Source organism: Mirounga leonina, unplaced genomic scaffold (assembly GCF_011800145.1).
Source record: "Mirounga leonina isolate KUSES-001 unplaced genomic scaffold, KU_Mleo_1.0 Mir_53, whole genome shotgun sequence".
Lineage (NCBI taxonomy): Eukaryota > Metazoa > Chordata > Mammalia > Carnivora > Phocidae > Mirounga > Mirounga leonina.
The window spans coordinates 57,323,829-57,346,396 of record NW_023270807.1 but is presented as its reverse complement, the minus strand read 5'-3'; the positions used below and the strand labels follow the sequence as shown (position 1 = coordinate 57,346,396).

The 22,568-nt window shown below is 35.3% G+C and overlaps 1 protein-coding gene across 1 annotated transcript in view; it reads left to right on the top strand.

Moving 5' to 3' along the window:
• The window catches only part of ASCC3 (activating signal cointegrator 1 complex subunit 3), a 354,273-nt gene that overhangs the window by 183,750 nt on the left and 147,955 nt on the right, over positions 1-22,568 (top strand). The window contains exons 15-16 of the mRNA XM_034991607.1: positions 16,976-17,167; positions 17,468-17,692. Of these exons, the coding sequence (XP_034847498.1) occupies positions 16,976-17,167; positions 17,468-17,692 (417 nt within the window). The remainder of the gene's footprint in view (positions 1-16,975; positions 17,168-17,467; positions 17,693-22,568) is intronic.

Here is a 22,568-nt window from a genome sequence, read left to right as displayed (position 1 = left end):
CCTTAAGATCAGGAACACATCAAGGATGCCCACTCTCGCCACTATTGTTCAACATAGTACTAGAAGTCCTAGCAACAGCAATCAGACAACAAAAAGAAATAAAACATATTCAAATTGGCAAAGTCAAACTCTCTCTTCGCAGATGACATGATACTTTATGTGGAAAACCCAAAAGACTCCACCCCCAAATTACTAGAACTCATCCAGCAATTCAGTAATGTGGCAGGATACAAAATCAATGCACAGAAATCAGTTGCTTTCTTATACACTAACAACGCAACTGTAGAAAGAGAAATGAAAGAAACGATTCCATTTACAATAGCACCAAAAACCATAAGATACCTCGGAATAAACCTAACCAAAGAGGTAAAGGAACTGTGCTCTAGGAACTACAGAACACTCATGAAAGAAATTGAAGAAGACACAAAAAGATGGAAAAATATTCCATGCTCATGGATTGGAAGAATAAACATTGTTAAAATGTCTATGCTACCCAGAGCAATCTATACCTTCAATGCCATCCCAATCAAAATTCCAATGACATTTTTCAAAGTGCTGGAACAAACAATCCTAAAATTTGTATGGAATCAGAAAAGCCCCGAATCACCAAGGAGATGTTGAAAAAGAAAAACAAAGCTGGGGGCATCACGTTGCCTGATTTCAAGCTCTATTACAAAGCTGTGATCACCAAGACAGCATGGTACTGGCAGAAAAACAGACATACAGACCAATGGAACAGAATAGAGAACCCAGATATGGACCCTCAACTCTATGGTCAAATAATCTTTGACAAAGCAGGAAAAAACATGCAATGGAAAAAAGACAGTCTCTTTAATAAATGGTGCTGGGAAAATTGGACAGCCACATGCAGAAGAATGAAACTCGACCATTCCCTAACACCATTCACAAAGATAAACTCAAAGTGGGTGAAAGACCTCAATGTGAGACAGGAATCCACCAAAATCCTAGAGGAGAACATAGGCAGTAACCTCTTTGACATCGCCCACAGCAACTTCTTTCAAGATACATCTCCAAAGCTAGTGAAACAAAAGCAAAAATGAACTTTTGGGACTTCATCAAGATAAAAAGCTTCTGCACAGCAAAGGAAACAGTCAAGAAAGAGGCAACCCACAGAATGGGAGAAGATATTTGCAAATGACACTACAGATAAAGGGCTGGTATCCAAGATGTATAAAGAACTTCTCAAACTCAACACCCAAAAAACAAATAATCAAGTCAGAAAGTGGGCAGAAGATATGAAAAGACACTTCTCTAAAGAAGACATACAAATGGGGCACCTGGGTGGCTCAGTCGTTGTGCGTCTGCCTTTGGCTCAGGTCATGATCCCAGGGTCCTGGGATCGAGCCCCACATCGGGCTCTGCGCTCAGCGGGAAGCCTGCTTCTCCCTCTCCCACTCCCCCTGCTTGTGTTCCCTCTCTCGCTGTCTCTCTCTCTGTCAAGTAAAGAAATAAAATCTTTAAAAAAAAAAAAAAAAGAAGACATACAAATGGCTAACAGACACATGAAACAATGTTCATCATCATTAGCCATCAGGGAAATACAAATCAAAACCACATTGAGATACCACCTTACACCAATTAGAATGGCAAAAATTGACAAGGCAAGAAACAACAGATGTTGGAGAGGTTGTGGAGACAGGCGAACCCTCTTACACTGTTGGTGGGAATGCAAGTTGGTACATCCACTTTGGAAAACAGTGTGGAGGTTCCTCAAAAATTTAAAAATAGAGCTACCCTATGACCCAGCAATTGCACTCCTGGGTATTTACCCCAAAGACACAGATGTAGTGAAAAGAAGGGCCATATGCACCCCAATGTTCATAGCAGCAATATCCACAATAGCCAAACTATGGAAAGAGCCGAGATGCCCTTCAACAGATGAATGGATAAAGAAGATGTGGTCCATATATACAATGGAATATTACTCAGCCATCAGAAAGGATGAATACCCAACTTTTACATCAACATGGATGGGACTGGAGGAGAATATGCTAAGTGAAATAAGTTAAGCAGACAAAGCCAATTATCATATGGTTTCACTTATTCGTGGAACATAAGGAATAGCATGGAGGACATTAGGAGAAGGAGGGGAAAAATGGGGGTGGGGCAGAATTGGAGGGAGAGATGAACCATGAGAGACTATGGACTCTGAGAAACAAACAGGGTTTTAGAGAGGAGGGGGGTGGGGGGATTGGTTAGCCCAGTGATGGGTATTAAGGAGGGCATGTACTGCATGGAGCACCGGGTGTTATACGAAAACAATGGATCATGGATTACTACATCAAAAACTAATGATGTATTTTATGGTGACTAACATAATAAAATTTAAAAAAAATAAAATAAAATAAAATAATATAAAAAAGAAGTATGTCATTAGGGATGCAGATATATTTTCATTATTAAGCCATTAGTTTCAATTATGATTTAAATTCAAGTTGAATGAATATTTCAATTAGAATCTTCAGGTTCTGATTCACTTGGAATCTTAGTGAAATCAATTCTTTCCTTTAGGGACAAGTTTTTAACAGGTTTTAAATATTCTAGTACTGGAATGGGTATTCCCACTCACTCCTATACAGTATTTCTCTAATTTATGGGTACTGATACGTGGTTTGATTTTCTTATTAGTGATATCAGAATTTTTTCTTATAGGTAGAAATGGTCTATCATGCAATAAGCCTCATGAATATAGTTATTGGAAATATCTATCAAAACAGAACTCTATGAAAAATCCAATATAATATGTTTCCTCAGGGTACCTTAAAGAATTATTTTTTGATATTTTTATTATTATCTAGATCTACCAACTATTTCCTTGTTTTTTTTCATAGGTCAGCTTTAGCCTTTGTCTAAATTAAAGGAATTTGACTTTGATATAAGTTATCTGATACTGAATATTAGTAGCTTCATTTATTTATTTTTTTTTTAAGATTTTATTTATTTATTTGAGAGAGAGAATGAGACAGAGAGAGAGAGCACGAGATGGGGGAGGGTCAGAGGGAGAAGCAGACTCCCTGCTGAGCAGGGAGCCCGATGCGGGACTCGATCCCGGGACTGCAGGATCATGACCTGAGCCGAAGGCAGTCGCTTAACCAACTGAGCCACCCAGGCGCCCCAGCTTCATTTATTTCTGCTGTAGCAGTTTTACAGTCAGTATAGCCAAATAAAATTAGAATTTTCTCTTCCTGGTATAGATGATATCTTTTAGCTAAAGACAGTAGCAGGTGCCCAATAGCCCCCTTTCTTTTATTTTTTATTTTAAAAATATGTAAAATGTTTTCTCAGAATTTATCCTTTCCTTAGCTATATCAACCTCCTTTCTTTTTGGAGGTTAATATAGTAATTATACTCTTATAGAATTGTTGTAACCACGTAGAAAGAATGTGAAAAGTGTATTAATATTTTAAATAAAACGAAATAAAATTAATACAAAATAGAGCTGAGTGTTTAACTGATTTTTGGAAGCATGACTTTTCTGTTTTCAAAGGGAAGTAACCCCTTGTAGAATAAAGGCTTTGGACCCAGACAAACCTGGATATTAATCTGGACTCAGACATGGTAACATAGCCTCTTTTAATTTCCTTGAGCCACAGTTTCATCATAAACAAAGTGGCGATGATACCTATATCTTAAGATTTTTGTAATAAGTAAGGTAACATATCTTGCTTGATATATAGCAGAAACTCTAAAATGGTTACATATGTACTTTAAAGGGAAAGAAGATGACAACTTTAAAGAATGACAGATGTAACAACATTTAAATTTGAAGCTTTTTGACAACAAAAAATAATACATTGAATTGTAAAAGACGATAACAGGTTGGGGGAAATATTAGTAACTATATCTTTATATGTATTAGTTTCCACATTTTTTTTATTTTAAAGATTTTACTTATATATTTGACAGAGAGATAGAGAGCACAAGTAGGCAGAGAGGCAGGCAGAGGGAGAGGAAGAAGCAGGCTCTCCGCTGAACAGAGAGCCCGATGCGGGACTCGATCCCAGGACCCTGGGATCATGACCTGAGCCGAAGGCAGCCGTTTAACCGACTGAGCCACCCAGGCGCCCCAGTATCCACATTTTTATATGTGTATCTACATCTTTGTGTACTTATTAAGTTTAATAATTAAACATGAAGTTTTCAGTAAGTAAATGAACAAAGAGAAGAAAAAAATAAGTAACCTCGAATAAAAAATTATTGGATAAAATTGTGCAAATTAACAGACCGTATACTCTTAAACCTAATAAATCTTTAAAAACTAAAAGTGATAATATCCATTTCTAAAGCTAATTTGAGGATTTGGCACATTCCTAGGTTTCCTGTGGCAATGAATGGCTCAGTCCTTTAAAAAAAAATTTTTTTTTTTTTGATAATATATGTTAAGAGCCACACTTTCTTCCAGATTCTTTAGCCATGAAATTCTAAACCTAGGACTCTTTCCAAGGACAGATGAAAAAGAAAAGTAACATATACCGAGAGTTGTATTCCAACACATTGTAATGGGAAAAAATACAGCATAAATATCCAACTGTAGGGGAATTTTAAAGTATGAACAGCAATTCAATTAAATATTAGATACCTATTGAGAACAATTATTTTAGAGTGTATAATAAGATGTCCAGTTCTAAATTAACTGTCAATTTTAATTCAATTGATCAAATTTCTTGTGCCACAGAAAATAAGTAGCAAAACAAGGTGGAGTTTCTCTACCTTTAAGACACAGACAATTTCGCAGAGGATTTTGAAATACATACATAAGGACAGCAAAATATGGTAAATAACAGAAGAACAAACGGTTCACAAAAGAGGAGTAGATTAATTCAAACCAGTGATCTTGTATCTCAATATGCAGCAATAAAGGTAAAGGGCATTCCAGGGAAAGAAGAAGGGGAACATGAGCAAAGGAAACCACGGGATATATTTGGACGAGAGTGTTCCCTTTTCACTGGAATGTATGATGCATGAAGGGCTTGGTATATAGATTTTGGTCAGAATGTGGAGGACCTTAAACACATGTTTAAGCACTTGGACTTTATATACCGTGAGGAGCTATTGAAGACTGTGGAAGAGACAAGTTATATGACCAGAATTCAGGTGCTGAAAAGTAGGACTCGTTTTCCTCCACACGGGGAAATCCCTTGGGCCAGGTGTTCATTTCAGTAGAGTCTAATGTATGGCTGACTTTGAATAAAGGAGACTCTTTTTAAGAGACATAGAAAGTGACATTGGAATCTTACTCTTATTTCTTTCGTTATTACCTTTAAGTAAATTTTGATTGCAGCAATTTTTGTTCTTTGGCTTAAAGATGTGTTTTAGAAGCATAGAGTAAAATTTTTACAACAAATGTATATATCTTGTTAAGGAACCATGCTGTTTTGGAAACTATGTTAATTGGAATACTGTTGTTCACTCATATGAAATACTTTAGTAGGGGAAGCACTCTAAAGACATATAGATTAAATAAGTTAGGTTATTAAATCCCTAGAGATACAGAGATTTATACTGATAAAATTTAAAGATCAAAAATCACATTTCACAGTGTGATTTTTTTTAATGTTGTTTCAGCTTTTATGGCCGAATGGATATAATGGATATAAAGAATGCAATTTTAGATGAGATTTCTCTTTTGCTAATTAAGGCACTCTCTCTGGAATGCTAAATTATTTCTATATAATTGGGTTGTAGTAATATCTGGGTAACCTATATGGAAACCACAACCACCTTTCAAGGGATATAACATGGACAGAGCACCTGGTACTTCCTTTCTCCTAAGTTAAAGTGAATAATTAGCACAGCCAGAATGACATATGAAAATTGGCTATGGGGAATTAGATTAGTCTGTGTCATTGTGAATTGATTATATACCCATAAGCCTCAAACCGGTTTTAGTGATGGTCACTCAGTGAATATTTACTGAATGTAAGCTAGTTACCAGTCACTGTGGTAGATCAATAGATATCAAGCTAAGGAAACTCTGCTGTCAGCCTCTTTAGAGTGGGTTGAAGAAGACACATATTGTATCAGTCAGGATACAGTAAAGAAAACAAACCACTCTAGGTACATTTTAAATAGAAAAGAATCTTGTACAAGAAATGAGGTACGTACTAATGTTGGTAAGATTGGAGAAGTAGAAGTTAGGGGGCCAGCACTGGAACTGTTGAATTTAAGACCTAGCTACTGTGATGGTGATCCAGTAGTTGAGAAACCATAGCCACTACTATACATGTCTTTTCAACACACACGAACACATCGGAGAACTAAATTTTGAATGTATGATACATCTGCTATAATTTTCAATCCTCATTTCTCCAAGATCTTGTTTACCAGCAAAAGACAATAGTGGGAAGATAGTTTCCTCTTAACTTCCACCATCTAGATCTTGCACAAGTGCATCTCATTAGCAAAATTGATCTTTGCATCCAGTACCCTGCCTTCAAGAAATCTTGGAAACACAGTTTTTACTTTCTGGCAGAGCTCTGCAATATTGGAAGGCTCATAGAAGGAGCTGGGAGTTGGGTGCTGATTAATACTCTGCTTTAATTGAGAATGGAAATACATTGAGGAAGAAAAAGTGCCTGCCCCTTTACTCTTATGGAGCTTGTGTTCTGGAAGGACAGAATGATTAATCAACTAATTAAATATTTTAATTGCATTTGTAATAAATAATAAAGAGGGACGAAGTTGCTAAGGGAACATAAAATACATAAAAATACAAAAAAAAATACATTTACATAAAATTAGGGGACCTGACAGTGTTAGAGAAAGTGAAATGGAAGCTGAGATTTGAAGGTTAGAAGGTCACAAAGAACAGCAGAAGAATGTTCTAGCTAAAGGCTCTGACACCAGAAAAGCAATAGCACATTGAAGGAAGTGGATAAAAGTCAAAATGACTAAAACATAGGTGCACCTGGATGGCTTATTTGGTTAAGCATCCAACTCTTGATTTCAGCTCAGGTCATGATCTCAGGGTCACGAAATCAGGCTCTGTGATCAGCGGGGAGTCTGCTTAAGATTCTCTCTCCCTCTGCCCCAACTCCCACTTGCACATGCTCTCTCTCTCAAATAAATAAATAAATCTTTTAAAAGATAACCAAGACATAAAAAATGATGGGGAGTGGCAGATGGCATGTTTGTAGCATAAGATAAGTCTAATGTTATAGGCAAAGGCCAGATCATGAGGATTTTTATATATCATGTTACAGATTTGATATTTTACCTTAAAAGCAATGGGCTTGCTCTCTAAGCTGGAGAAAGAGCAAGTCGAAGGACTGGGCAGAGGAGTAGAAGCAGGTGCTGCTGATGAATAGAAAGAAAGTAGAGGAATTGTGATCTCAGAGTATCATTGATGATAAAGAATGGACTTAGAAAAATTGTTTGGACAAGCTTGAAATATAGGAAGCTTTGATCAGAAATTGAGATGCTTGTACTAGTGATTTTGGAAGTGGTACAGTTGTGAATTGATAACAAAGCCTAGAAATAATAGTTGATATGGCTGAAGTGGAAATGAGGGCATCAAGGAATTAAAGAGTGTTTTAGATGTCCACATGAAAAATACTGTCACCTAGGATGATGACAGGAATTGGGATGGAGAGACAGACTGGGAGCCATAGGTGTCAAGTCTTCATTGCATAAGGTTAAACAACAGGTGACATAGTCAGATGGACTGAACCCTTAAAAGAGAGGAGTTTTTACAGAAAGTGAGTACATAATTGACCGGAAATGGTGATGAGGAAGAGAGATATCCTCTTTCACCAGTTGAGAGGGAATGGGTGGGAAACAGGATCCATACAAGGAGAGTCAAATTTCAGTTAAGGCAAGGTGATAGAAGAGGTTGATATAGTTTGCTGATCATTGTGTGGCAGTTCCAGAGAGTAGATGAAAGAATTCCATACCCTAAGGTGGAGAAGTAATAGAGAAGGTAAGGAATTGAGTCAAGAGCAAAGAAATACAAAGAATCACGGGGACCTTAGTATAATAGACAATTGGTTTCCCATTACCTGTACCTATGCCAGGCATCAGAATCAGAATCTGAAACTCAGGCCCTAAAATTTTTAACATGGTCCTCAGAAATTCTGATCATAGTTTTGGTTAATTGATCTCGTAAACAGATGACTAGATGAACTTTATCCTGAGAACAGGGATGGGAGGGATGATGGATTTCCTTCTGACAGCCTCATGGAGGACGGAGTATTACATGCCTTGGTATAGGTGTCAGAGAACAATTTTAGATGTCTCAAAGAATAATGTTTAAAGTGGAGTAAGAGCTTTGAAAGAGAGAGAAAGATGAGGGAAAATTGCGTATTATATTCCTTAGATTTCTAAACGCCTTTGTCAAAAGAAAAGCTAGGTATTGGTTTATGTTCCTAAGTAAGAAGGTCTACTTTCTCATACTGATGATCTTATTAACATTGAATGATAAAAATAGCACTTACCAAAGATGAAGATTTTACAATATTTTTTTCTAACAATAATGCATACTCACTAATGGCTGTGAGAAAGAATGACATCATTTAGAGGAAGATATTTGCCTCCTGGTCAAATTTTAGTTTTTATAATGGCAGTTAAGTTACTCCTTCCTAATGGTTTTGATATTATCTACATTAAAGCATATCTTATCAAGGTAAATTACCTCAGAAGGCTTACAAAGATCACTGTAAATTAGTTGTGCAAATTTTGTCATGCTTTTTCATCGAGGGCTTGCATCTAACCTGAAGTTCTTGTGTTGCTTCTGTATAAATTTGGTCTTATTGGAAAAACAAATGTGTTTTCCTTTAATAACCTCAATTGCTTGTTAGTGTTTTTTTTTTAAATTATATTTTAATTCCTGTATTTGTGTTAGTTTGGATGTCAACTTTGGGAAGTGGTTACATTTTAACCTTACTCATTTTTAAAAGTACTCACACTGATTTTTCCATCTCATGGGTAGGAAAAAGATAGGTAAGGTCATGGAAGGAAGCCCTGTGTGTTTTCACTGAGGGAAGAGAATATAGTACCCTCTGTGTGCTAACAGATTATCTTAGTAGTTGTCCATTCCATTCTAATTTTACGGACTATAAAGCCCTTTATGGGAAGGTCACTTGTGAAAAGTGGAAATATAAAGTCAGAGGATACCAAGCTTAAACAATCCTAAACTACGCACCTGACTTCCTTTACCTTTTCACAGCTCATGTTCTTTTGTGCTGTATTTCCATGTGTAGAAACACTTATCCAGTATTAGATAGATAACATAGTATTAGATCTTGAATAGCTTCTTTGGAGAATCCAATGCTCCATTCAGAGAATGTGAACAAGATGAATTATATCTCTGCAGCTATTCAGAGGATAGCAAAGCCTGGACTCCAGGTAGTGCTCGCCTTGGGAAACCAGATGGAAAAGCAGTGATTGTTTCAATACTTCAGAAAGCAGCAGTGTTCTTGTAATAAACAAGTTTAGCTCCATAACTCATGGTCTTAACCATCTCTTCTCCATTCATTTCTCTAAAAGAAATTCCTGTTTAAAAGCTTTTTATTTTAAGGAAAGATAGTACGCAACTACCCATTGTGTGTATTTGCATGCATGTTTTAGTGTAAACAGATTTGATCATGTTATACACACTTTCATGTCTCTTGTAATAATACATGGTGGAGATGTTTTCAAATCAGCACAGAAAGATCTAATTCATTCTTAATAACAACTTCATAGTATGCCATAATGTGCACACTATCTTAATTCATTTACCCAGTCCTGTCTTGATGGACACTTTTGTTGTTTCCAATTATTTTTTATTGTAAACAGTGCTATAGTAAACATTCTTGCTCATACTCTTGGCACTTGCAGTGATGTCCATTGGGAAAATCCCTCGCAGTGAAATTTATACATCAACATGGTGCATGCATTTAAAATTTTGGTGAATGGTCTTGAATCGCCCACTAGGGAGATTGTTCCAATTTACATTTCCTTGAACAGTAACTTCCTCTCACATGACTATGCTGAGCAGTGTCAAAGTTTTTAAGTTTAAAAAAATGGTACTTGCAAACGATGAATCATGGAACACTACATCAAAAACTAATAATGTAATGTATGGTGATTAACATAACAATTTTTAAAAAAGGGAAAAGTTGCGTATCTGCAGTGTAAAAAAAAATGGTACTTCATTATTATTTTGACTGACATTTCTTTAATTTTGAGTAAAGCTGAGCATCTCCGTATTGGCCACTTGAAATCTTTTTTTGTAATTTGCTTATTCATATTTGTGGTCCGTTGTATGTATATTAAATTGCATGTGTGCAATTTGTGTCATATGTGTTATAGACATTTTTATCATAGTTAACCTTTGGGTTTTATTTGTTTACAAATATTTTTACCTTGTAGAAGTTTTTTATCAACTTATTTATAGTCAGTCTTTGGGCTTTGTCTTGCTTATAAAGGCCATACCTATTTTATCCATAATTTCCTCCAGCCTTTCTTAAATTTGATTTCATTTTTATTATTAAATCTTTGATCTATCTGGAATTTTTTCCATATAGTAATGTATCCATCATCTTTTTCTGAATATTCCCTGTTCTGTTGATTTTAAATTTTATATAACACAGAATTCTCATATTTGCCTGAATCAATTTTTGGACCTTCTTTTCTTTTCACTGATCTTACTATTTCCTCTCTGGTATCAAACTGTTATTCTGTTACTATAATATTTTTAATACCTGATTACTCATCAATTTTAGAATTTTTCTTGAATAAATATACAAGTTTACTTTTCAGGGTGAACTTGAGTATAACCTCCAAGAAATCATTTTCATGTTTTAGTTGAGTTAGTGCTTTAAGTTAGTGAAAACTGGCATTTTTTACCAAGTCAAGTTTTCCCATCTCAAAATCAAAGCATGTCATCTCATTTCTTGAATATATCCATATAATGCCCTTGAATTCTGAGGTTATATTGTACTTAGTTGTGTATTATTTTAATGCATTGGTGAATTCTGTTTTCTGCTTCTTTATCAGGTTTTAACATCAGTGCTATTTCACTGCTTCTGTAAGATTAATTTTGAGGCTTTCTATTTCTGTGCTCTAGGGCCTTTAATAGTATTAGAATTAATTTGTCTTTAGAAGTTTGAAAGCCCAGATGTTAGATAGCTTTTAAATTTTCTTCCATTGCTTTTATTATTTTACAACTTTCAACACTTCTAGGATAAATGTTATAACAAATTTACTATAAAACCATCCATCCCAGTTTTTTAAATGGTATATATTGAATTTTATAAAGTACTCTTTTCTGATTATTTTAAACTGTGATATATTTCTGAACATTTTCTTTTTTTTTTTTTTAAGATTTTATTTATTTATTTGAGACAGAGAGAATGAGAGACAGAGAGCATGAGAGGGAGGAGGGTCAGAGGGAGAAGCAGACTCCCTGCTGAGCAGGGAGCCCGATGCGGGACTCGATCCCGGGACTCCAGGATCATGACCTGAGCCGAAGGCAGTCGCTTAACCAACTGAGCCACCCAGGCGCCCCCATTTTCTTTTTTTTACATTACTAATTTTGAGTCTTTGTGCTTGTGCTGCTGAGCTTGTGTACAACTATCTCCTTTTACTTAAAGGCTAGACAGTAAATATTTTAAGCCTGTGGACATACGGTGTCTGTCACAGTTACTCAACTGTAGCTCAAAAGCAGCATAGACAGTATGTAAACAAATTAATATGGCTATGTTCCAATAAAACTTTAAGTACAAAACAGACAGTTGGCACGTAGTTTCTTTTCTTGCCAGCAAGAGCCATTGGTGATTTTTGTTTAATTTTTCTTTTAAAATAAGAGTTTTTGTGTTTACTTATCCATTTCACAAATTTTAAACCATCAGATTCTATTTTAACTTTATTAGGGTATATACTTTGTTTTTCTTTGGTTTTGTTATACTTTCATTATGGGGTAGCCAGGTGATGGGTATTAAGGAGGGCAGGTGTTCTGATGAGCGCTGGGTGTTATACACAACTAATGAAGCGTTGAACACTACATCAAAAACTAATGATGCACTCTGTGTTGGCTAATAGCATAATAAAAATAAATAACGAAAAAACAAAACAACTCGAGTTAGATGTTAATTTACTTATTTATATTCTTATTTAGTGAAATATTTCAGGTATGATATTTTCTGAGAGCATACATTTACTCTGTCCTGTAAGTTTGATGTGTGATGTTTCTATTAGTTTTTAGACTTATGCAATTTTAGTTATTTTTCCTTTGTTGTTTAAGGAAGTCAAGATAAGAAAGATGCATATATAAAGTTGCAGGTATGTGTTAGTTTAGAGTTATTAATTATTTTATCAGGTGTTTTACACCTGGTTCAACTTACTGTCATATCTCTCTTGGAATGCTGTGCTAGAGTAATAAACCTAACTGGTCTCCCCTGTCTCTCTCTCCTGCTCAGAAACCTGCAGTGGTTTTCTACTTTATTCAAAATAAAAGCCAAAATCTTTATAATGGGTGTCCTCAAACTCATGTCCCAAACTGAATTTTCTTTCCACCTCCTAAGGCACAAGCATTGGCTGTCCCGATCCTATTTTCCCTGTCACATATTTAGTGCATCAAGGCATGCATGGATAAACTAGAAACAGCCCTAACTCTTTCTTCCCTTCCTCCCTCCCCTCCCAGGCAGTCACCCAGGCTTCCTTATGGTATAGCCTACTCTCACCTTGAATTTATGTGGTCTCTCTGTTTCCTGCCTCCATTTTCTCACTGGGACTGTTGATCGCCCCATAGCTGGTCATCCAGCCTGCGGTCTTAGCACAGCTGTGAAGATACCTCTCTAAACAACAAATCTGATACTGCTTAAGAACTTTCCTTGGCTCCTTTCCACCTGTGCTTGGGACCATCTAAGGCCTGACCTAATCCTCCTTTCCAGCCCCTAATCCTCCTTTCCAGCATCATTTTCTTGCATTCACCCAATACCTTCTAAACATAATGCCCAGACACACTGTATTCTTTGCTAGTTCCAGCCTTTATGCTTGTTTATCCTGCTGCCTACTGTCCCCCACTTAACAGTATATCACTTGTCTTTCAAGACCCACATTTCACATTTTCTGTAAAGACTTCTTTGATGAGACTAGCAGATCATTGATTTATTCATTCCAGAAATGGGCAGTAAGTACTAGCTATGCAGAAAGTACTCTGCCAGGTGCTAGTGGGACAAACACAAGCCACAATGCCATTCCTCCCCTCATTTCAGCTTTGTCCATTTACCTCTATTAGAAACATATTTTACAGAAGTCACTTGTGCATGGGTCTTTCTTTCCATTCTGCAGATTACTCAAAGCTCACATTTTGTCTTCAGTTTCTTGTATTTCTAGGATCTAGACGTGATAAACAGGTGTTTATTATTTAAATTACCCTCTCTTTGGCCCTTTACAGGGCCTTTTTTTTTTTTTGTCACTGTCATGTTTTATAAATTTGTTAGAAGATACTTTTCTTAGGAGTGTAAATAATTTAGCACAATAATGAATGCAAAGTTGTGTAGCACTAAATAGAATCAAATGGTCAAATTATACAGCTGTCTTGTACATAGATGGATAAAAATAATTACACCGGGTATCTTCCTGTAAAGAACTATGGTCCTTAAACTCTTGTGTACATCAGAATAGGAGCTGATTAGAAATGTATATCTAAGAACATGAAAACATGTTTCACATCATTAGTCATTAGGAAAATGCAGATTAAAACCACATGGGATACCACTACATACCTCTTACAATGACTAAAATAAAAAATCTTGACAGTCTCAAGTGTAGAGAAGCATGGGAGGTAACTGGAATTCTGATATATTGGTGATGAAAATGCATATGGTACAGCCACTCTGAAAATGGTCTTGCAGTTTTCATAAAGTTAAAAATGTATTTACCATATGACCCAGCAATCACATTCCTGGTATCTACTTTAGAGAAATTAAAATATATTCTCTTACACACACACACACACACACACACAAACACAAACACAGAGAGAGAGAGAGAGAGAAAGAAACTTCACATGGATATCCATAGAGGCTCGAGTCATAATTGCCCAAAGTGGAAACAACTCAGACATCCTTCAGTGGGTGTTTCGATTAACAAAATATCCATCCATACCATAGAATTCTACTCAGCAGTAAAAAGGAATGAACTATCAGTACAACTTGGATGACTCTCAAAGGCATCAAACTGATAAAAGAAACTAGCCTCAAAGGCTTATATACTGTTTTATTCAATTCCTATCACATTCTTGAAGTCATGAAACTATAAGGATGGAGAACAGATCATTGATTGCCAGGGGTTGTGGGTGGGGACGGTTTAACTCTAAAGGAATAACACAGGGAATTTTTTAGGGTAAAGGAACTGTTTTGTATCCTGATTGTTGTGGTTATTACACAAATTGAACATATGTTAAAATTCATAGAACCATACACCAAAAATGGAAAAAAATGGAAAAAAATAAAATTGTATGATTTTTAAAAGAAGATTTTTAAAAGTGCGTATCTCTATAAATAAAAATAAATAAATAAAAGTGCATATCTCTGGGCTTGATTCCTAAGGATTCTAGTTTATTTGTACTATGCTAGCCCAGACCACAAGTGCCAGACTCAGATTCAAAGAAAGTTAAGAATGAGCAACCTAGACTTATTTTAGGATTGTTCACTTCAGGTCTCTACTGACCCAATTAAAAGCAATGCACAGGATATTGACAGGATAGAGACAAAAGAGAAATGACCCCTGGTGCCTTTGTATTCCTCACAGAGACCAGAGGGATTACCCAGATGGTGGCCTTGAAGCTGGTTGAACTCACTTGGCCAGAGTGGGAGTACTGTGTCAGTACTGGATACTGGAGTGTCCACCGGCTACATTATAGGAGGACTACTCTTCCCCAGTTAAATATTTCCTGCATTCAGCTTCATATTGTGCCATTTAGTGCCGCAAACCAAGTCCTTCCCCACATGGAGCTTGACTAAGGAATCAGTAACAAGCACATCAGGACATTCCACTGCAGGGGTCCACAGATAGCAGATTCACCTGAAACAAGCAGCAATCCAAGCAGTATAATTCGTACAGAGTATATCTTCCAAGCAATATTTTGTTCTATGCTTTTAGCTCTGAGTGTCTATTCATGAATATTAGAAAAGAAACTGAGTAGGTGAAATGTTTCTCCTTTCCCTATCCTTGGCCCATGAAGGAACTCTGTTATATCCTAGCAAATTCTCCGCAATGAACTTTATCCCAAGTCGTCCCATATTCATGAGAGCTACTTTTAGAAGATAGATAACAGTTCTTGTCTAAAAAGATGAAAGTTTAGGCAGTATGACCCAAGTGTAGTTAATCATAAGGTTTATGCATGAAATGATTTCTAACAGGCTGATCATGCTGCACAAAAATAAAATAGGAATATACTCCCCATGAAACTTGCAAAAGAAAGCCTTTTTGGTTTATGTGTATTTTGTTCAGGTCTCTAAAAGGCTTGAAATGTGTAAGTTGTTATTTACGTGGATGGCCACTAGATGGAGTAGTTTGTTAAAGTATTTTGGTTTTATATATGCAGCAGATTTCATGAAGAGCTGTTTTCTTAGATCATTTCCTTAGTTAATTATTATTAACTTAGAAGTTTAAAATTTTAAGTGACTTTAGGGATGGTCAATGTGACAAAGTCTGTTCTAGAACCCCAAACCCCTGAAATCCCACTCCGTGCCAGTGTAGTGCCCCTTACAAAAAACTATGGAAAACTCTTTCAGAAGAAACTATTGAAATGTTGATAATGAAATTTTTAGAGCAATAACAGGCAAACACAGGACATGATGCCCAAACAGGAGCTTTTTTTAATAGACTTTATAAAGATTTATTTATTTATTTTTTAGAGAGAGGGGGAGAGAGTGCGCACATGAGGGGAGGTTCGGGAAGGGTCCAGGAAGAGGAGAGAGAATCTCAGTCAGGCTCCCTGATGAGCACAGAGCCCACTGTGGAGCTCAGTGGATCCCACAACCATGAGATCTCGACCTGAGCTGAAATCAAGAGTCAGTTGCTTAACCAACTGAGCCACCCAGGCACCCCAAATAGGAGCTTTGACCACCTAAATATTTCATTATGTTAATCTAAAATCTTTAATTTTGCAGAGAAATTTTCTCTATTGTAGTGAGTCTTAGTGAATTTTTTAAGATACTCTGCTGTAGCATTTAATATGGATTGCAGATAAGTGGATCAAATCCCACATCTGAGCTCAGGCCAGGTCAAAGAACAAACACCAGAAGTAAAGTTAGTAAATTCAGGGCATTATAAAGTTGGGGAACTAAGACAGATGATCAGTGCTGGTCAGAATTCACCAAAAACACACCTCTAGGTGAACACAGTTGGTTTTATTAGGTTGTTGCAATGAGGAAGAGTGCATGCGCTGGGGAATCATGGGCATCTCAGTAAGAGGGGAGAATAGTCTTCCAGGAGGTAAGTTGTGTATAGAAAATGTAAAGACCTTGGTGGAGTGGATGTGGATTTGTCAGAAAAAGGACTTAGAGGAAAAGTCAACCCTAGTGGCTCGCATTGGTTCGTGAGCTTAGAGGGTGAGAATAATTTCTGTAGACCCTTGCATCGTAAGAACTGTGGCCTTTACTCTGAATGAGTTGGGAGCAATTTAGATTCATGCTGCTTTTTTTTTTTTTAATGCTTTTTTTAATAGACTATTTTCAGAAGGGTAGGAAACAAGTAATAATGATTGGTTGCAAGTCTGAGTGAAAGAGATACTTGCTTTTAACTTCATTCCTCTTGCATTTTGTGTCATGTTGGGGATTACCTATGTTTTAAGATAGGTAGAATATAATTTTTACAATTTATATATAACATATTAAGACTTAGATCTTAAAACTCATGAATAATTTTATGCTTTCTTTGATAAAGTCATTGAACAAAAATGCTAAATAACAATTACTTGTAAATGCTAAGTAATACTCTTATGTCTTGTTGTTATCTACTCTAGGTACAGAAGTCAAGAAATAAACAAGTACGAGAATTATTTCCAGATGGTTTTAGTATTCATCATGCGGGAATGCTTCGGCAGGACAGAAATTTGGTTGAAAACCTGTTTTCCAATGGGCATATCAAAGTTCTAGTCTGTACAGCGACATTAGCCTGGGGTGTCAATCTTCCTGCTCATGCTGTTATTATTAAGGTAATAGCTTGCCTTACATGGGTTTGTGTGTGTCTTAAACCTGGGGATTGTTTTGTTTAGAAAAATACTGTGATTTGGCTGTTTCATTGACTTCTAATGCTATTCTTATAAGGTCAGAATTATTTTCTCCAAAAAAATCTAGTTTATATTGTGAAAATTTAACTCTATCACAGATGATGAAAGGATTAGTTAAAGTACACTTTTGAGATCTTGCCATATTTGCCTAATTTCAGTATTCAGCTCATCAGGATTATATTTGTGTGTGTTTATGTAAATTCTTATTAACTTTTCCTCATCTAGGGAACACAAATATATGCTGCAAAAAGAGGCTCCTTTGTTGACCTTGGAATTTTAGATGTCATGCAGATATTTGGTCGAGCTGGAAGACCACAATTTGACAGATTTGGGGAAGGAATCATCATAACAACTCATGACAAACTCAGCCATTACCTCACTTTGCTCACACAACAAAACCCAATTGAGAGTCAGTTTCTGGAAAGCCTTGCAGATAACCTAAATGCAGAGGTAAGATCCTGTGAATAAAAGGCTGGAATAGAATCATCAGCTGAAAGAACGGCCAAGTAAATATAAGGTTGAACTGTTTGCAGTTCTATAGTATTTAGGAAGACAGCTTGTGCCATTCCACAGTCATAAGGTACAACAGGCTGAATGGTAATATTGTTGGTTAATTCAGAACAGTATAGATGGCAGGTGATCACGGATAAGAACTCATTGCTGAAAGAGTGTACTTTTAAACTGTGAGGTTTTGTTCTAGGCCAGAAATCTAACCAAGCTATACAAACTAGAGAAACAGAAATAGCAGTAACCACTACTATATTTGTATTATACTTCTATAAAGTTTTTATAAGGTTTATAAAGCTCTTTTATGTTGGGTCATTTGATTAATCTTATTATACAGATTATAATTGCTTAAATTGAGCTACAGCACTATAATTTGTTTCATGTGTGTACATGCATTTTGTGTTAAGATTTAAATAGCAGACTCTGGAAGTCTAGGTAACATATTAACTGGTAAAGAGGATAAACATTCTTAATTTAAGAGCCTGTGTGTCAAACATTCAAATGAAGTTTCGCTGTTCTCATTACATTTTTAATTATTGCCCTGGCATTCAACACTTTCCTGTTTCTCTGTCCTTTCTTTTCTTTAAAATGGACTCAAATAATTTTTTAAAGTTGATGGGATATAAATGTTAAATAGATGAATAAATAAATGAAATGTTAAATAGACAAATGAAGAAACATTTGCAATCAAATATTACTTGTTGTGTGCAAGTCCTATATCAGCTACTTCTTAAAGAGCCTATAAAATTTCACTTACATTCTGTTCAGTATTTACAATTCTTTTTAGAGGATCCAAAGCATATTCAGTATGCAGTCTCCTCTGTTAAGGAGCAAATAGTCCAAACGGGGAGCAAAAGCTACACACAGTGTAATAATGTTGGAAAGTGATCATTTCTATAGAAGGATTCTAGAAGGAGAAAACAGTTTTGGTCACAAGCTATTAGGAAAGGCTTTATTCATGAAGGTGTCAAAACTTGATCTGGGATCAGATGATTAGAGTTTGGAAGATTTGGTTGGAAGTTAGAAGAAGTCATGAAAGATGCTGGTCTCTAGAAGCATAATTACAAGAAAATAAAAAAGATTAGGAAATAAATTTTGACTCTAAAGAAAGTGTTATTGTAGCTCAATTTCAGTCCCCATCACCTGCTATGATTTCATGGTTTAAGTAATTAGGTCTTTGGTCTTGGGTCTACAGTATCTCTGATAGAATAGTCTATTGTACAATGGTGGTAATAGGTAATTCCAAATGCCCTGCAGGGTAGGGATAATTGCCTCGGAGAGGTATGTGACTGACCCAAAGGTCCTTCAGCTACTAATTTTTGGAACTAGTATTCGAACTCAGGTATATTTAACTACATATCTAGTATTTTCATTATAGCCTAGATTTTTGTTGCCTTATATAGACTGTAGTAAGTTAAAGGTGAATACATTTCTCTGTATTGATACCTACCATTTGCCTTCTAAGACCAGGACTAATTTTCCAAAATGATAGCCATAATTTCTCTGACTTATGATAAAAAGAAAGGCTCCCTTTTGTGCAGTTTTTCTAGAAAACTATATCAAGGAATACTGTCTTCATAAACTTATAATTACTATCCTGATAACTTTTTATAAATGGTAAAGTAAACCCAAGGTAGTGATGTTATTGTGTAGAAGACACAGGATAAGTGTCTTGTCCTCAAGGAAGTCTTTTTTATAGACTGTAAAACATTATCAATGAAACTATTTGGTCAAGACCTGAAAAATTAAAAAAAAAAAAATGTAGTCCATAGATTTACCTCATATTCATAAAGTACTTATTAGGTAAGTCATTTTCAGAAATGCCAACTAATTATAACGATAATTCCATTTAATGCCATAAAAGTCATTCAAATGATGAAATACATACCTTGAAATTTTTAGCTAATATAGTGAGGTACAGACCATTGCTAAAACTTTTTTCTCATATTTTGGTCTGCTTGGAATAGCTCCCAATTAAAGTAAATTTTCTTGTTAAGGAAACAAACCCCCTTAAATCATAATTGAGTATGAAATTAAATTTTGTAATCTGTGGAAATCAAGTATGAAATTAGTTTATAAAATGAATGTGTGCTGTGTTCTTAAAGTAATGGAATTTTAAGTCTTTAGACTCTTTGCAAAACTATTCAGTGGCAGTGATCAACATAAAGGTCATGTTAGATTAGGAATATTGCCTTCACTAATGTCTTTTATAACATGAATATCTATCCTGCCCATTAGTTTAGAAGAACTGAAGGAAGTATTATATTAAATAATAATTTTAATACAAACATTTTATGGAACGGATTTGCTGATTGATACCTAATGGGGCTGATTCTCTAATGCTAATGCCAAAAGGTCACAAGTCCCAACCCTGTATAAAGCCACTTAATTTTGCACTGAGAGAAACACTGAAGCATGTTTGAGGCTTATTAAAATGTCTTCAGCAGACGTTACTGGATACCTACTCTGTGTTAGCCCCCTGTAGTATATACTTCAAAATATGTTAATCTTTCTGTAACCGTACACATAATCCATATGGAATTTTTCTTGTCTCTGCACGACATAGTATAAACACCTTGTCCTTGGATTTAAGGCTTCCATAATCTGACCAACCTTTCCAATGCTGGTTCTGGTTACTCTCCAACACATGTCACCTGCCTGAGACAGGCTCTCATTCTACTCACTTCACCTATAAAGTCCCAATTTTCCCATTTATAAAATAGGGACAATCTCGCTGGATTGTTGTGAAAATTTAATAAGCGCCTGTGCCAAGCTGGTATTTAGTAAACAATTTGTATCACCATTATCTGATAGTCCCTTGATTCTCAGCCCTATTTATACTTACTGCCAGCTTGCAAATCCTAGCTGAATACATACATGAATTTTTTTTTCATATATTTACTAACGGATACACACACACACATACTCATGATTATTTATTTCATTTTTATATGATTTTAAGCAGTTTAAGAAAACATGCACATACAAGTAAGCAATTAAGATAACCTTAAAGACTAAAGTTGAAGTAGGTAAATTAGATACGATGTGATACTTTGAGTCTTCTAAAATTACCAAATTTGGGGTGGATTTTTTTTTTCTTAACAGAACGTAAAACTCTTACACTGTATATTTGATGGCACTTTTATAAGTTTCACATGTTAGGTGTTTTTAATTAAAATCATTTTTGAATATGTATTATATACTAGGCACTGTGGATGGTGGTTTCATGAGTGTCATCTTAATTAGTTACATGTGTCTCACCAGCATTACTAGACAACTTCTTGAGACCAGGGATCACGCTCTAATTATTTCTATATCCATTGTGCTTTACATAATACCGACTAGTTACTGACTTACTATGTGATTATTAAGATGAATGGAGATATTGCAAAGAGATTTGAAAAATACTCGTTTCTATTATAAAAGGCTCCTGTGTCACCACTAGGTGACAGCAGATATTGACAAGTAAATTTTTGTCTTTGTCACTAGGGGGCAGTCAAAGATTAATCTAGAAATATGATGTACCATCATGAATTTACATCCATTTTTCAGGGTAGTCAGTTAGTCTGTTTCTTTTGGTGAACATTTAGAAGACTCGAATGACTTGATCCACTCTCTGATACCTCCTTCCTCCTTTCCTTTATCTTATCATTAGAAGCAATAGGTATTTATTTATGTTAATTTACTGCGTCTGATTTTGAAAATAATAGCAAACTATTTTATCCTTTGTAAAATTTTCTACTCTTAGGGCTCATGTGATAGGATTTTAAAATACCGGTAGGTCAGTAGAGAATCCACGCAGTTTTCACTGTCAAATAATAGAATCACAGATGGGAGACACTATCAGATTTTTAGCTATTATCATTAAACTAGTTTCCTTTACCTCAAGAAGCTGGAAAATGTTTTAACTGTCTCATTTTTAAATATTTGGGGAGTGTGAAACAACTCCCTTATTAGTTATATTTTAGTATTGTTATTCTTCATTTTGTAGAAAGTTTTACAGTTCACATTTTAGGAAATGTATGTATTTACCTTTATTGTGGATGACTTAGTCATTTGTAAGTACATTAGTGTAAATTTATGAATTTATGTAATTGTGGAAATCTAATTGACATATGACATTGTGTAAGTTTAATGTTCACAGTGCGATGGTTTGATATGTGTATATAGTTATATACCTAACAATAAAGTTAGTAAACATATTCACTTCACAGTAACCATTTTGTTGTTTTCATGAGAACTTAAAGCTCTACTCCCATAGCAACTTTCAAGTATACAATACAGTATTAAGTATAGTTACCATGCTGTACGTTAGATACCTGCAACTTACTCATCTTATAACTGAAAGTTTATACCTTTGACCAACATCTCCCTAGTTCCTCCACCCGTCAATTCCTGACAACCGCCTTTTTACTCTGTTTCTATGAGTTCGATGTTTTCAGAATCCATGTGTAAGTGAGACCGTGTAGTATTTGTCTTTCTCTGACTTAAGTTCGTGTAAATTTAAAGTGAATAGTCAGAATCTGCCTTATCATTTTTTACTTTGGTGATTTCTCTTTTTTAATAACTAGTAGTATGATGTAACAGCATGATATTTTATATTGCAAGATCTCTTCTTCAACTAACTAAATATAGCTAAGCATCCACATTTATTTCACAAAATTAAACAGAATTCAAAATTATAGGATAAAACAAACACAAAAGTTTTATTTTCTTTAATATTCAGTGCTAAAATGAGAGAGTTTATTCTTCCTTTCTTTCTCCTAATCTGTAATGATTTAGTTAGAAAGCATCTCTCCTCCTGTGATTAAAGTATTAA